The sequence below is a fragment of the Artemia franciscana genome, chromosome 19, assembly GCF_032884065.1.
Source record: "Artemia franciscana chromosome 19, ASM3288406v1, whole genome shotgun sequence".
Classification (NCBI taxonomy): domain Eukaryota; kingdom Metazoa; phylum Arthropoda; class Branchiopoda; order Anostraca; family Artemiidae; genus Artemia; species Artemia franciscana.
In genome coordinates, this window is record NC_088881.1 from 19879513 (window position 1) to 19896952 (window position 17440).

General features: G+C 34.8%; 1 protein-coding gene across 2 annotated transcripts in view; it reads left to right on the plus strand.

The window, feature by feature from the left end:
* Positions 1-353: 353 nt before the first annotated feature.
* LOC136039387 (uncharacterized) overlaps positions 354-17440 on the plus strand; it is a 96592-nt gene continuing 79505 nt past the window's right edge. The window contains exons 1-2 of one of the 2 annotated variants that reach the window (XM_065723070.1): positions 354-457; positions 8797-8982. In XM_065723070.1, coding sequence (XP_065579142.1) covers positions 8904-8982 — 79 coding nt within the window. In that variant the 5' untranslated portion in view covers positions 354-457; positions 8797-8903. The remainder of the gene's footprint in view (positions 458-8796; positions 8983-17440) is intronic. The other variant, XM_065723071.1, reaches the window with a different exon arrangement.

Consider the following 17440-nt stretch of genomic DNA (forward strand, 5'->3'; position numbering starts at 1 on the left):
TTTCAGATGGTTTGTCTGAGGCCTCTTTTTGTTGGAGGGGCGTGGGGGTTGAATTCAATCCGCCTTCCCGTCCCTCACTATCAATTTTATAGCGGAAAGAAATGTTTGTTTCACCTTTTCAAACTGGAAAAGCGCAAAATCTGAAGCTTTGGTGAAAAATAAGTTAACTCCTGATCCGGTGCGAAAACGAGATTAATTTCTGATGCAGTAAAAAAGTTTCACATGTTCTTTTTCATATATATTTCCTAATGAAACTCTTTCCTTGCAACCTGAGTATTTTGGGAACATATTTGTCCGCGCATGATTTATTCAGAACATCTTAGCTACTGTTTTCTTTTTTTGTAGTTTTGATTAGTACTTGAAAAGGTGGTAGAGAATCAGGCTATATGCTAACCTTGTATGCAAAGAAATAAGGGTAATCACCATCTTGGTTCAAGGGAGAGCAGATTGTATGATTGTAAGTTTTAAAGTTTTCTTTTTATGCTTGTATACATTTAACAAGGTCCTTTCATCTTAATTCCAAATTATGAATTATATGATAGTTATTTATACGCAACTATTCAGATCCCAATATTTTCAAACTTACTAGATTAAGGATAGTCGTTGCAAGTTTGATTTTTTTTTTTTCTTAAGGCTACAGTTCCCCGAAATGGTCTGTGTTAATACAAAAAGATTTCTATACTGAAGTAGCAAATCAGAGCATCCCAAATTTTGCTCAGGATTTTTCTATCAAATAGGTAATTAGCAGAGATAATTACAAATCTGTTCTTATTAATGAGCTTGAGTTTCTTGAAAGGGGAGTGATTCACTGACTGTAGTTCCCTAATCTCACCGATCCTATCAAAAATTAAATAAAAAAAAGTTCTTTTAACTGCAAGTAAGGAGCGACATTAAAACTTAAAACGAACAGAAATTATTCCGTATAGGACAGGAGTTGTCCCCTCCGCAACGCCTGGCTCTTTACGCTAAAGTTTGACTCTTTGTCACAATTCTACTTTTTAAAACAATAAAAAAAACTTTGGCATAAAGAGCAAGGCGTTGCAGAGGGGACAACCCCTTTCATATACAGAATAATTTCTGCTCGTTTTAAGTTTTAATGTCATTCCTTACTTGCAGTTAAAAAAAACTTTGTTTTTAGATTTAATTTCTGAACGTTTTGACCCACCGCACATGAATAATTAAAACGAAATTTTAATATTGATTTTTTTTGCTAAATGGCTTTCTTATAGTTTTGATTGAACGATTTTGATAAAAAAAAGGAGTGGGGGAGGAGGCCTAGTTGCCCTCCAGTTTTCAGCTACTTAAAAATGCAACTAGATTTTTTATTTTTTGTACGAACGTTTTTTGTTAGTAATAAACATACGTACCTTACGAATTAACTTACGTAACGAACTTCTATATTTGTGTATTTTTATTACGTATTCACGCCCCCTCGTCAATACCTCCCTCTTTACACTAAAGCTTGAATTTTATCCCAAATCTTTAAGAATGACCCCTTAATCACAAAGGCCGTAGAATAAATAGTTGAAATTACTAAAAATACTTTAGCGTAAAGAGCAAGGTATTATGGTGGAGACGAACCCCCTTATATACGTAATATTTTATGTTGTTTTAAGTTTTAATGCTACTCATTACTTCAAGGTAAAAATTTTTTATTTATTTTTTCATTGTTTTTCTTTAAATAATGCTATAAAATCCTGCTCCCCCTTCATGGAAATTTTCTTCCCTCGTGATAAATTCCTCCATGGAAAGATCCTCCCACGTAACCCCTCCCCCACCAACCCCTACCGCAACGCAAAAAAATCCCCCTGAAACCGTCTGTACACTTCATAATAACCATTACTATATGTAAACAATGGTCAAAGTTTGTAACTTGCAGCCCCTCCCCCGGGGACTGCAGGGTTCAAGTCGTCCCCAAAGACATAGTTATTAGATTTTCTACTAAGTTTAACAAAATGGCTATCTCAAAATTTTGATCCGGTGACTTTAGGGAAAAATGTGCGTGGGAGGGGCCTAGGTGCCCTCCAATTTTTTGGTCACTTAAAAGGGCACTAGAACTTTTAATTTCCGTTAGAATGAGCCCTATTATGACATTCTAAGACCACTTTGTCGATACAATCACCCCTGGGGAAAAAAATAAACATACATCCGTGATCTGTCTTCTGGCAAAATTTTTGTCGAAAAACTCCACATTTTTGTCGATAAGAGCTTGAAATTTATACAGTAAGGTTCTCTGATACGCTAATTCTGATGGCGTGATTTTCGTTAAGATTGTACTGACTTTTAGGGAATGTTTCCCCCTATTTTCTAAAATAAGGCAAATTTTCTTAGGCTCGTAACTTTTGATGGGTAAGCCTAAACTTGATGAATTTTATATATTTAAAATCAGCATTAAAATGCGATTCATTTCATGTAACTAATGGTATAAAAGTTCTGGTTTTCAGCGTATTGGTTACTATTGAGCCGGGTCATTCCTTACTACAGTTCGTTACCACGAACTGTTTGATAAAGTTTGCCTTTCTAGTAACTTCCTAGCTCTGACGTTGTTTTTTATGGCACTTGGTATTAACCAAGTGACATATAGCAATCGCAAATTCTGTTGGTCTGTTGTTCTGTCTGTCGGTCCCAGTTTTGCTATTCTAGGCACTTCCAGGTAAGCTAGGACGATGAAATTTGGAAGGCGGTTTTCCGATTTGACCATCTGGGGGGGGGGGAGTGGCGGTCCCGTTAATTCGGAAACAATCGAAAAATTTATGTATTTTTAACTTACGAAGGGGTGATCGGATCTCAATGAACTTTGATATTTAGAAGGATATCGTGTTTTAAAGCTCTTATTTTAAATCCGGACCACATCTGGTGACATTAGAGGGGGGGTTTGGGTTGGGGGAACCTAAAATCATGGAAAATGCTTAGATTGGAGGGATCGGAATGAAACTTGGTGGGAAAAATAAGCAGAAGTCTTAGATACGTGATTGACATAATTGGAACGGATCCGCTCTATTAGGGGGGGAGGGGGTTAATTCAAAAAAATTAGAAAAAATGACGTATTTTTAACTTACGAAGGAATGATCGGATCTTCATGAAACTTCACATTTAAAAGGACCTCGTAACTCAGATCTCTTAATTCAAATCTCAATGGGATCCAGCGTCATTGGTGGGCAGTTAAGGGGGGACCGGAAATCTTAGAAAATACTTAAAGCGGAGAAATCAGGATGAAACTGGATGGAAAGAATAAAAACCTGTCTAAGATACGTGACTGACATAACCGGACCGGATCTGCTCTCTTTGGTGGAGTTGGGGGGGGGGGTAATTTTTTAAATTGAGGTTTTTGTAACTTACGAAAGGGTGATCGGATCTTAATGAATTTTGTTATTTAGAAGGACATCGTGACTCAGAGCTCTTATTTTAAATCCTGACCGGCATTAAGCCTCTGATTTTTCTTTTAAATCAATCTATTGATTCTTAGAATTTTGTTAGAGCTCATACCATATGAGCTCTTGGCTCTTAGCTCTTCTTGCCTCGTCACAAGTGCCATATGAGCTCTTAGCTCTTGCTTTTTAAGCTGCCCCGCATTTTTGGTCATCTTTGTATTTTTTTTCAAGTGGTTTTTATCTTTTATCGAATAAGGCTCCGTAAGTCTAAAAAAGCAAAAAATAGAACGAAAAACTAACCTAAAACTATATTAAAATATAAATACATATTTTATACATATAAATTTACATATAAAATATTAAACAATATCAAATACAAGTAAAAGGCCAAAATGCATTTCCCCGTGATCTTAGATTATACTAACTCAAAATAGCGAAATTCATCTGCCCAATTCTCCTAATTTGGGCTAATTATATCCTTTTTTTCTTTTCTTTTTCTTACTGAAATAATTTTGCATGATGTTTTACTCAGTTGGGCGGCTGTACAAGAATTCATGAGCAAATTGGCAGAAACTAGCCCAATCTGTAACAATTGGATTCAGGAGATGAGACTTTTTTTTAATTCAGCGTTTTTCGAAGAAGCTGAATCGCGGAAAAGGAAAGATCTATTTTAATTTTACTAGGCTAAGGACTAACCATGAAAAGTTGGTCTCAAATGTAAGAGGGAGTAAGATTTATATTAGTTTAAAAAACGTAACTAAACAACCAAATGGGCTAAGAAAACACAAAAAGTAAATCACTTTTTTAAACTTGTAGACCTACACTTATTTTAAACTTGTAAAACACAAAAAATATGTCACTTATTTCAAACACGTAGACCTACAGATAAACTAGGTTTTTCAATAAAGTCGGTCTTCAGTAGGCCTATCCAGGTAAGTGCTCTTTGGAATTAAAATCGGGGTAGTAGTCTCCGAATTTCGGGACTCAAAGGCAGCTAAAGTCGGATTAACATCTTTCTTTTCCTGGTAGCCTAGAAATCGAACAAATTGGGTCATAGCACTTACAGTGTTTTAACCTGGGTTCTGAAGGGCGAGGCGAAAATTTTTCCCGCATTTTTCCTTGGTTAGAGCAGCCGTGTGGCAGCAAAGTTTGGACTACTTTATAGTCCGCATAAATGCCTTTATCTCATAGATTCGTGTTTCTTGCTCTTTGAGCAGTTTGAGGGGTATATTGGGAAGACATTTTACAAAAAATATTTGTTCCCTGTTTTCTTCTATATATATTATTGACTTAAGTTTGCCGAGCAAAACTTTTTTTTAGTAATAATCCCATCGGATGTACTACCATCGTGGTAGTTAAGAAAATAACGTGATGGTATTACGATATCGTCTTCACTTTATTGATTTACCTGGGCGCCAAATTAAGTAATCGGCATACCCAGTTTAAAATACTTTGAATTTCTTATTGAACAGATGCCCGATCCGGATACTAAAGCACTGACTTTAGTTTTACCGTAAAATCGGCTCAAAGCGAAAATTATGAGGGAAGCTTTAACCCCGCTCAATGATTACCTAATCCTTTTTTGCTTGGTTCGATTTTTTTCTTTTACGTTTGTAAGACTTACTAAGAATTTTCTTATATTGTTGAAATGCATTAACCAAGTTATGTTTTTGCAACATCAAAATCTTCACAAAATTTTAAAGGCTCATCCAACGGATTTTTGATTATTTTTATGAAGAAACTCTAGGTTTTCTAAGAAATTGTCAAAACGGAGTCAAAGAACTGAAGGCTTAATTAGCTTCACAGCATGTCGTCATAACAGTGATCTTCATCTCATCAATGCCGACTGGCCCACATAGGTCAATCAACTTGAGAAATTACAAGTGAGAAAATTAAGGACTGTGTTATAATTTAACGTATTGTTATTATTGTTAATGCTAAATCGAACTAGATTTCCAAGATAAGGTTTATTAAGAGTCTACAAATAGCAAAATATAGAAAGTTTACTGTTTTGATTTCGATAGCTCAGTTTCTGAGTGGTAAAATTGCATTTTGCGTCAATTTTGAAAGTTAAGACTTAAAGGAAAAAGTTCAAAACGTTTTAAAAATTTAGTGCTAAATGTATAATCTTGACTAGAGTACGAGTTAATTCATATTAGATAAAGCTGCTTACTTTCTCACGCACTGTCATATTAAAATTATTTATAATGTAATTTAGAAATATTTTAGTAGCCTGAAGCAAGTTAGCAAAGAAGAAAGAGCAAGGAATATTCTAAGAAACGGTATATCAATTTATCAAGATTTGGAAAACTAAGTAATTCGTTTTTTTCGCAGTCTACAGGTCAACATCTGTCATTCGGCACAAAATATCAGAATCAGCTCTTTAGCTTATCGTATATAGATGTAACTAACGTATGATGTAATCACCCGTAATTAACATATGAAGTAGAGTCATGGGCCCTAATGTGTTTTTTCTTTACCGCTTCATATGGAAGGGATGGCCGTAGAAACTCGGAAGGTTCATTTGACTAAAAGATTGAAAGTTCTAGTGCTCTTTTGAGGATTGAAAGTCATAGGAGGACAGCCATCCGCCCTTTTTCTACCCTGCCATCCCATATTTGAGATAATATCCCACCCAGCCCATGACTTGAGATAAATGTTTTGACATAGCCATTTTATTCGGAATTTTTTAGAGGTCCAATAAATATACTTCCAGGGATTATATAACCCCTAGATCCCTTGAGGCACGACCTAGAAACTATGCAAATTGCCAGTCGTTTAAAGATAGGTTGCATCGTGGAAAAGGGGAAGGGTATTAGAACTTGAGTGTCCCTTTTGCATGAAACTTTTGGTGATCGTTCCTTATGCTAAAAGAAATGCATATTTTTTAGAAGAAAATTTTTTTTTATGAGCAAGAAAAACTTGAATCCTTAGTATTGGGATAAGGAGACCGCAATTTAGAAGAAAATAAACAGAAAATTTCTCCCTGAGACGGTACCCAAAAGAAGGCCAACACTTTTTTTCTGATAAGCTCGAAACTTAAGACTCAAACTAACAGCTCAAAACTTGGACCCTGGGCCAAGCGAATAAAATTTTTTCTTTTGGGGCAAGAGACCCCCAGACCTCGGGTACGAATTTTTTTGGAGGGAGAAGAGTGTAAGGAGGTCAAGAAATAGACTACAAAATAGGTTGTCCCTGAACAATTTGGAACTCTCATTGTCTTCGGGGATGATATGAACCCCAACGCCCTTGGGCAAGGGCAGTAAATAATGCCAACTGTTTGCGGTTAATAAATAGGTCTTTACAATGGATTAGTTTGAAAAAAATCCACAACGGAAGTTTTTCGAAGAAAAGTAAAGAGCTAGATAAGCCAAAAATAAACCCTGGGGCAAGGACAGCAAATAATGCCAATAGGTCACTGTTTATAAATAGTTCTTTACAATGGATTAGTTTAAAAAAATCCACAACAGAAGTTTTCAAAGAAAATTAAAGAGCTATATAAACCAAAGAACAGGAGAACTAAAGTTAAATAATAATTTAAGCGTAAAACGCAAAATGAATAGAAATTACAATAAATAATCGAACTTAAACCAAACAGGAGCAAAGTTAAAGCTCCCTGCACTCTCTAAAGATCAGAATGTCATGTGCGTTTTACTGATATATTTTTTTAGCTCTGTGTTTTATTTGTCATAGTTTGAGTTTTTTTTTTTTTTTTTGCTGATTGTTTTTGTGTATTATTGATTTATCTGTTTTGTTCTATGTAGGTGGCCCTAGTAAGTCTTAAGTTTAATAAATAAATAAATAAAATAAATAATTTTCATCAACCCCCAGGTGATATATCCCAATCCCTCACGATGACACAACGCCGTTCAACGATCAATATATGTACAATAACTGAAATAGGACTATCTTTTCAATCTGTCATCCTTCATTCGCAGAACGTGCCCGAGCCATCTCAACCTATCTCTCTTTGTAACCCTAGAAAGTGGGATTGAACCACAATTAAGGAAAACATCCTTAATCAAACATAAATTATTAAATAAATATATGAACTCAACTCTATAGAGTTGACAGAACAGAAATCCTTATATTCTAATCCTTGAAATACATTCAGACATGCTAGCAGCTACAGCAGAACAAAAATGAAAAGTTTTACGATAACTTAGTAGAAAGATTGACGTTCAAAAAAAAAAGGCAAATGGTCTACTGTCGGTAGACTGACGATCGAGGAAGATCAACGATAACGTCGTGAAAGAACGAAATTCATGCACAAATTTTCTCCTTAATTTTTTAATAGTTCTCCTTCCAATTCACCCCCAATTTGTTAATAAAAATGCTATTAAAGTTATTACACTAAACTGCAGCTGACTAAAGAATTCATCCGAATATTCGAATTTTTCAAACAATAGTGCAATCAAATATTTCAGTATACTGAAAGGCTTAAAATAAAACTATGTTAATCGTTTAATAAATGGGGATTAACTTCGAAAAACATTTTCCAAAAACAAATTTCAAAGAAATGTAGAGTTTTAAATAGTTTAGAAAGCCTAAAAATTAAAGCAGCAAATTCGTATAATAGGCCAGACTCAGAACAAACTACAATTGCTTTGACTGATTAAATGAAGCCTAAAAACGAATGAAATATAGAATAAGTAATCGAGACAAACTTTAAAAGAACAGAATTTGTTATAAATGATTAGCCGAACCGTAAAAGAACAAACACAAATGAAATGAGTAACCAAAACTTAAAATGAATACAAATTACGATAATTAAGAGTGAGCAGCTGGCTCACTAGAGTCTAATTTGCCAATTTCACTAGAAATTTGATTGTCCAAATAATACAAATCTTAGTTAATCTTAATTAAAATTAACCAGTCAACGATGTCTGTGTGTTTTTTAACCCATATTTACATAAAATCAGGGAGCACTTGTTGTTTAATATCAGACACAAACTATAATGGCAGTCCAAAATTGTGCACCCAATACCATATACAATGTGCAACATGATATTAATTATCATGATCTGAACACTGTTCAATATTAACCAATCTCTATCGGAGAAAGCTGATAAGCCAACTACTCAATTTTATGCATTTCTATAATCAGTTTATTCTTTGTCTTCTTTCAAGACAAAGGAGTCTCATCTTCAACTTCTTTACTATAAAAATATCTTTACTAAGCCCTATTTTGTCTTTGTTTGCTATGCACGTACAAAATGCTCTATTTACCTTTAAGTTATTTTTCTTGAGTCTTAATGATAAGTAAAATACAAATGTTCCATTTTTTTCCATAATCAGTTTAATCTTCTCTTTAATACACAAAAGGATTTTAGCATGAAGCCTTTTTCATTGTTTGAATTTTTTTCTTATTCTCAATTGTCGCTGTTAATTTTTCTATTCTATTGTTTATTTATCCTTTTTGCAGATGAATACTTCATTACTGGACGTGTAGCCTGTTCCAAGATTTCTTTACGACTAAATCTTCTGCAGAGAAGAAAACAAATTACTATTACCTAGGATACACTGGCAAAAATGATCTCCTGTCTATTGCTTCTTATTTTCTTCAATGTTTGGCATGGAACTATCTATATGATTGGTGCTAATAAAATAGGTAATTTTCTGCATGTTTACTTCCTTTCTACTTGAAACTAATTTTAAAAAAGCTTTTCAGAAAAATGAGCTTGTAAAGCAAAATAAAATGCAATGCTGTAGAAATAAAGTCGCATAATAATTTAAATTAAAAAATAAACAGAAATTACTATCTATGAACAAATGAAACTCAAAAGGAACAGAAATAAAATGAATAGCCATATCAAACAGTTCGTGGTAACGAACTGTAGTAAGGAGCGACCCGGCTCAATAGTAACCGAAACTCTAAAAAACGGAATTTCCTTCTGTTCAGCTTAGTCGAAAACCTAATAACTATGTCTTTGGGAACGACTTAATCCACCAAAGTCCCCGGGGGAGGGGCTGCAAGCTACAAACTTTGACCATTGTTTAGATATAGTAATGGTTATTATGAAGTGTACAAACGTTTTCAGGGGGACTTTTTCGCGTTGGGGTGGGGTTGGGTAGGGGGAGGGGGTTACGTGGGAGTATCTTTCCATGGAGGAATTTATCATGAGGGAAGAGAATTTACTTGAAGGGGGCGCAGGATTTTCTAGCATTATTTAAAAAAAAAACAATGAGAAAATAAATAATTTTTGTTTTCACCTGGAAGTAATGAGTAGCATTAAAACTTAAAACGAACATAAAATATTACGTAAATAAGGGGGTTCGTCTCCTCCACAATACCTTTCTCTTTACGCTAAAGTATTTTTAGTAATTTCAACTATTTATTCTACGGCCTTTGTGATTCAGGGGTCATTCTTAAAGATTTGGGATAAAATTCAAACTTTAGTGTAAAGAGCGAGGTATTGACGAGGGGGCAAACCCCCTCATATACGCAACAAAAATACACAAATATAGAAGTTCATTACTTAAGTTAATTCGTAAGGTACGTATTTTTATTACTAACAAAACCGTTCGTACAAAAAATAAAAAAACCTAGTTGCATTTTTATGTAAACGAAAATTGTAGGGCAGCTAGGCCTCCTCCCCCACCCCTTTATCAAAATCATCCGATCAAAACTATGAGAAAGCCATTTGGCAAAAAAAAATATGCAAATTTCGTTTCAATTTTACATGTGCGGTGAGCCAAAATCAAAACATGCATTAATTCAAAAAGGCTTAGAAATTCAATAAAAAAAGTTTTTTTTAAACTGCAAGTAAGGAGCGACAGTAAAACTTGATACGAACAGAAATTATTCCGTATATGAAAGGGGTTCTCCCCTCCGCAACGCCTCGCTCTTTTTATTTCTCGCCAAAATTTTTTTTATTGTTTTAACAAGTAGAGTTTTGACAAAGAGTCAAACTTTAGCGTAAAGAGCGGGGCGTTGTGGAGGGGAGAACCCCTTGCATATACGGAATAGTTTATGTTCGTTTTAAGTTTTACTGTCGCTCCTTATTTGCAGTTAAAAAAAAGCTTGTTTTTTTTATTTAATCAAACATAAGAAACAAGAGATCCTGCTATAAATAAATAAAAGAATAAATAAATAAACAGAGTTTGAAGTGAATAATCAAGTCGAATTTAAAACGAGCAAAAAATTATGACAAACAATACCGCCCATTAAGCATCTTGAAAACCAGAGCTTCCTTTGTGCTTAACTGAAAACAAGATAAATTATCAATAAATATTATAAGTTTTTATAATTATAAATTTTAAGAATTAAATATTTCCAGGAAATTATTGAGACCGGCAGGAAATCAATATCACTATATATCTAGTCTGCAAAATAGTCTAATATCACTAGTCAACTTTCGTTAGTTCTTTAGTAATTTTGATTATTATGATGTCTTTTTAAAAAGACGAATAAAAAACACTAATGTTCAAAATACATATCATTTTCAGTAAATAAACAAACAGAAATTCAAGTTGTTTAGAGGGTTTGAAATGGATGGGGGCTAAAACCACTCTTGTTTTAAACCTTGACTAGTCTTATTAAGTTATATACATACTTGAGCATGTAAGTTTCAAGCCAGTCTGAGCCAAAAAAAATTTGGCTCTTTTTCTATTCCATTTTTAGGGAAACAAAATCTACTTCCACTCTGTTGTTATGCATTATGATCCTTTTAGCCCTGAACCTTTAGGACTTTTAACTGGCCCTATTTTTGGGGAACTTATATCTACTTTGTTTTTGAAAGCATGAAAAATCACTTAGCCCAGGAGCCTAAGGTTGTAAGTTTCAAATTGTTTGGATAAACAAAAGATCTTTGGCCATTTTTTAGGTCACATGTTGAGGGAATTTTTTTTTAATTTGTTTTGTATTGTCCATTAGGGCTGCCTTAGCCCAAAAAGCTTCAAGGAGCGAGTTCGATTTGCACAGAAAAGAGAAGTTTATTGACCCTTTCTTGCCCTTTGTCTGTCCTGTTTTCGGGGGAGAGGGAAGGGGGTAAATGTACCTTTTTTCGTCTATATTCACATTCCATTAGCTAAGGGACTTAAGGATACAAGTTTTGAGACGACTGAATGAAATAAATTTTTGTTCGTTTTGAGTGATAATTTTCAGGGGGACGTACCCTAACACAATTTTTTCTTTATTATGGTCCTTTGTTCCCAGCACCTATGGCTGTGATTTTCAAACCAATCAGACACAAAAACTGTTGATTCTATTTCTGGCTGAACTAACACCCTGCCCTCTTCCGACGAAATTTGTGGCTTAGCTTTAGAGACTATTGGGCACCTAAAATCAAACATGTCTCCATTTTTTTCTGTAAAATCTATATGTTGGCAATAAGCAATTCACAGAATTTAGGTCCTTGCCCCAAGGACTGTGGGGTTTATTTCACCCCCGGAGTCATATTTATTTTAGAATACCTTTTAGCTACTTTGAACAAAAGGGCCATCTCTAATTTTGATGAGATGTCATGGGGATTTACGGGGGAGCCGAGAAGCAAAGCGGGCACGAGAGAGGGCTGACTCTTTTTCAATCACTTTTTAATCTTTTAAAAAAGTACTATTTCAAAGGAAGGAGGAATTAGCCCCTTCTAAAATTTTTAAAACCATCAATCCATATACCTGACCGGGTAAAAAATAAAATATAGATCCTCTGATCTCACAAGCGGTGCTATAGCGCTGCCTCTGATTTCGGACGTGTAGATATTATTTCTAGAATTTTTCAACTTCACGGTAAACAGTAAGGAATATGGCTCTTCACTTAAGCGGTGCTACAGCGCTGCCTCTGACTTCGGACACGTAAATATTATTTCTAGAATTTTTCAACTTCACGGTAAACAGCAAGAAATATGGCTCTTCACTTCAGCGGTGCTAAGCGGCAAGAAATATGGCTCTTCACCTAAGCCTTTACCCTGGGAACGTAGCTGTACTTTTCTTTCTCAGATGTGACCCATGGGTAACACTTGCTGGTTGCTGTAAGACATCAGGGCCTCTTGCCACCGACATCAGGTCAGGGCCTCTTGCCACCAAAGGTCTAGTTACTTTTACGTTTGGAGCTATGAATGTCGAGATAGTTTGTTTCTTACTTTATACACCAAGTTTTCAAAAGAAGATCTCCAAAGGATTCAAGAAGAATATGGCGGTCTCTTAACAAAGAAAAACACATTTTTTGTTTTGTATTTGAGCAGTAAATACCAAAATACACAGGGAGTCTCGAAATCAAGAAGGCTCAAAGTTGTTTATTCAACTTCCTCCTTGATTCTTATTGGAATGCAATATTCCTGAAAAAATATTTAGGATCTTAAACTCAAATCGACATGAGTTAAAAACCACAAAAGCAATTATCAAGTTAACAAAAGGACAAATCGTAATTATCTTCTTTTCCGTCTTTTAAAGATGCAGATTGCATTTAGTATTTTAACATTTATTATCATGAAAAGAGAAATCACCAATGCAACAGCACAAACACAAAAAAAAGAAAAAAAAAGAGAGACAGAAGGAGAAAAGGAAGACTGTTTTCCTAAATTAGTGATTAATATAGACCAGCACTTGAATGAGGCCTTAACCATATGTAAAATAGTAATATTAATATTTTATTTTGCTTGCTGTGTATTAAGGAAGGAGTTAAGCGTTGAGTGTTAAGTCAGTGGTAGCAGCATTCATGATGTTGTAGTTATGCTTTGCATTGTTCTTTTTTAATCCCTTCTGAGGTTAATGTAGATTAATTTTTTGTGACTTTGTTAGATTATCCCTCCTCAGTATCATGCCGCACCATTTAGAGGGGATGTGGTCATGTTAAGTTTTTTGTTAAAATTTGTTGTCATGCAAAATGAGGCCTTTACATCATGAAATATTTGAGAGAGTCTAGCATTTATTATTCCACTCACTTTGATAAACAATTTGACATAAAAAGCACATTTGTTATAATATCTTTGGGTCAGACCTTTTTTATTACACTTATTCCTTAAACTTCTTTAGGTCACATCTTATTTTTTCTACATTAAGAAAGATATATCACCGTGAATTTCTTCTCTCGTCTTCAATTTGTTGGTTGTTCAGTGTATTGTCTGTAACCATGGATTAATGCTATTTATTTCTTAAGCTTTTAAAATTAGTCGGATTGAGAAACTAAGGATCAAAAGGTCTTTAGGGGTTGAAGAAACAGCTGAGATTAACACCTGAGAGTCGGACCGTAGAAGGATGGGATGCAAACTTAAAATAACTGAATCATAGCCCATTTTCAGTTCATTACTCTATAAAAACATATTTAGGATATAATGCTCAAGCAAATACACGAACTTCTTGGTGGTGGGGTAGTTTTTATTAAAAGAAGTCTTCACTGCACAGAATCAGCTGGGACCCAAGGCAAGACGAGGAAGGAAATTGTCTTCTTTAATCTACCACCGGTGTGTAAATGAATACCCGAGGATTTTTTTTTTTTTTCAATAAGCAAATCATAACCATCCCTTCATCATTTATTGTAATCCTTTTAATAATGTTTCAAAAAAAAAAGTATAAATTCATATTGGAGCCGTCAATTCATATTAGAGCCCCAGTTTCGTTCATGCTCAGTTTTTAAAAGAAATTAATTAAAAAATACTTTTCTGAAAAGGAATTTTTTCAAAAAAAAATAAAGAGCAATATTAAACTTAATACCAGCCGAAATAAATTCCTATAATAATTCGCAATCAAAACAACCAGAAATTACTATTAAAGATTAAATAAAACCCAAAACGGACGAAAACTAAATAATACATCATATCCAACAAACATACAACAGGTAATGATAAATAATGAATAAATAAATCTTAAAACGAGTAAAACTTAAATTGAATATTCAAACCGAAATTATAACGAACAAAGATCACTACAAACAAGAGTTTTGCTATTGTCCCCTTCTCCCTCCCCTAATTGTAAAAGTACAAAGCATTCTGATTAATTGGCGTTTTATTGGAAATTAAATTGAAAAAAAAACAAGTTTTTTTAACTGCAAGTAAGGAGCGACATTAAAACTTAAAACGAACACAAATTGTTCCGCATATGAAAGAGGTTGTCCCCTCATTAACGCCTCGCTCTTTACGCTAAAGTTTGAGTCTTTGTCACAACTCCACTTTTTAAAACAATAAAAAACTTTAGCGTAAAGAGTGAGGCGATGAGCAGGAGACAACCTCTTTCATATACGGAACAATTTCTGTTCATTATAAGTTTTAATGTCGCTCTTTACTTGCACTTAAAAAAAGTTTTTTTTTTATTTAATTTCTGAACGTTTTGGAATTAATGCATGCTTTGATTTTGGCTCACTGCACATGAATAATTAAAACGAAATTTGCACATTAGTTTTTTTTTGCTAGATAGCTTTCTCATAGTTTGGATCGGACGATTTCGATAAAACAAAGGGGCGGGGGAGTAGGCCTAGTTGCCTTCCAATTTCTGGTTATTAAAAATGCAACAAGCATTTTTTTTATTTTTTACGAACGTTTTTGTTAGTAATAAATATACGTAACTTACGAATTAACTTATGTAATGAACTTCTATATTTTTGTGTTTTTTTTATGTATATGAGGGGGCTCGCCCACTCGTCAATAGCTCGCTCTTTATACTAGAGCTTAAATTTTGTCCCAATTCTTTAAGAATGACCCCTGTATAACAAAGACCGTAGAAAAAATATTTGAAATTACTAAAAATACTTTAGCGTAAAGAGCAAGGTATTGTGGAGGAGACAGATTCCCTTATATACGTAATATTTTCTGTTTTTTTAATTTTTAATACTGTTCATTACTTCCAGTTGAAAAAATTATTTATTTTCTCTTTGTTTTTTTTTTAATAATATTAGAAAATCCTGCGCCCCCTTCATGGAAATTATCCTCCCTCATGATGAATTCCTCCGTGGAAATATCCTCCCATGTAACCCCCTCCCCCCAATACACCCACACCCAACGCGAAAAACACCCCTGAAAACATCTGTACACTCCGTAATAACCATTAATGCATATAAACAATGGTCAAAGTTTGTACCTTGCAGCCCCTCCCCCGGGGACTGTGGGGGATGAAGTCTTCCCCAAAGACATAGCTGTCCCCTTCATGGAAATTATCTTCCTTCATGATAAATTCCTCCATGGAAAAATCCTTCCACGTAACCCACTACCCCCGATACACCCGGACCCAGCGCGAAAAAAAACCCTGAATACATATGTAACCTCCGTAATAACCATTAATGTATGTAAACAATGGTCAAAGTTTGTACCTTGCAGCCCCTCCCCCGGGGAATGTGGGTGATGAAGTCGTCCCCAAAGACATAGCTGTCAGGTTTTCGACTAAGCTGAACAGAATGGCTATTTCAAAATTTTGATCCAGTGACTTTTGGGAAAAAATAAGCGTGGGAGGGGGCCTAGGTGCCCTTCAATTTTTTGTCACTTTTAAATGGCTCTAGAGCTTTGAATTTTCATTAGAATGAGCCCTCTCACGACATTCTGGGACCACTGGGTCTATACGATCACCCCTGGGAAAAAAATAAACACGCATCTGTGATCTGCCTTCTGGCAAAAAATACAAAATTCCACTTTTTAATAGATAGGAGCTTGAAACTTCTACAGTAGGGTTTTCTGATAAGCTAAATCTGATAGTGTGATTTTCGTTAAGATTCTATGATTTTTAGGGGGTTCTTCCCCCTATTTTCTAAAATAAGGAAAATTTTCTCAGGGTCGTAACTTTTGATGGGTGATACTAAACTTGATGAAACATATATATTTGAAATCAGCATTAAAATGCAATTTTTTTGCTGTAACTATTGGTATCAAAATTCTGTTTCTTAGAGTATTGGTTACTATTGAGCCGGGGCGCTCCTTATTACAGTTCGTTACCACGAACTGTTTGACTATATGCCTTGAATAGTCCTTGGAAAGAACTGATAAAATAAAACTGAAAAATTCATATATAATGACATTAATCGCTTGAAAATTCAGCAATTCAACATTTTAAGTACAAAAGAGAATAATTGTAAAATAATTACTATTATTACTAACAACTCACTGCACCAAGATGCCGCCTGAGGCCAACACAGCTACACATACACCTCCTCCATTCCAATCTATTCAAAGCCTCCCTCTTTACACCCTCTCAAGAACCCGTACATCTTTCTTTATGACATCCTCAAACTCCAATTGCGGTTGACCTGCTTTCCGTTTAGCCCTAGGCGGTTGGCTGAATTGGACAGTCTTCGGCAATCTGTCATCCTTTATTCGCAGAACGTGCCCGAGCCATCTCAACCTTTCTTTCTTTATGGCCCTAGAAAGTGAGATTGTACCATAATCTCGGTACGGGCTACTGTTTGAAATAAGGTCAGTCAGCCGGGTACCCAGAACAATCCGTAAGCAATTTCTCTAGAAAACATTTAGCAAATCTTCATCCGCTTTTCAGAGCGCCCGTGCTTCAGAACCATATTTGACCACTTTGACCACTGTCATCACTGTAGCTTCCAATATTCTAATCTTAGTTTGCAGACTTATCTTCCTATTCTTCCAAACTTTTTTTTACTGTGAAAAAACACCCTGAGTCTTGGCCATTCTACTTTGAGCTTCTTCACAGCTCCCACCATCTTTTCTAAAAATACTACCAAAGCAAGTGAACCTATCCACCTGATGAATCTTTTTGCTACCCAACGTCACTTTTTAATCTTCACTTATGCCTAGCATTATCGACGTAGTTTTCTTTAACATTAATTATTAAACTTCTTCAAGCATCCTGATATCGCAAAACCTCTAAAGGTTCATTCATTTTCCTCACACTTTCATCTAGGATGCTTAAATCATCAGTATAATGTATTTCCACAAGAGTTTTTCTTCCCCATTCGATTCCATGGTCTTTCATTGCCTTTCCTTAAGAATAAGTCCATGAAAATGATCCATATAACCGCAGCAGTGTTATTCTCGTACAAAGTACTAATCATTTTGATGCTTTTGTCTGTTATACCATACAAGGATACAACCTTCACTAAAGCTCTTCTATCAACAAAATCGAACGCTTAGTCATAATTTATGAAACTGAGCACTAATGGTGTTCGATTACACAGGCACTTC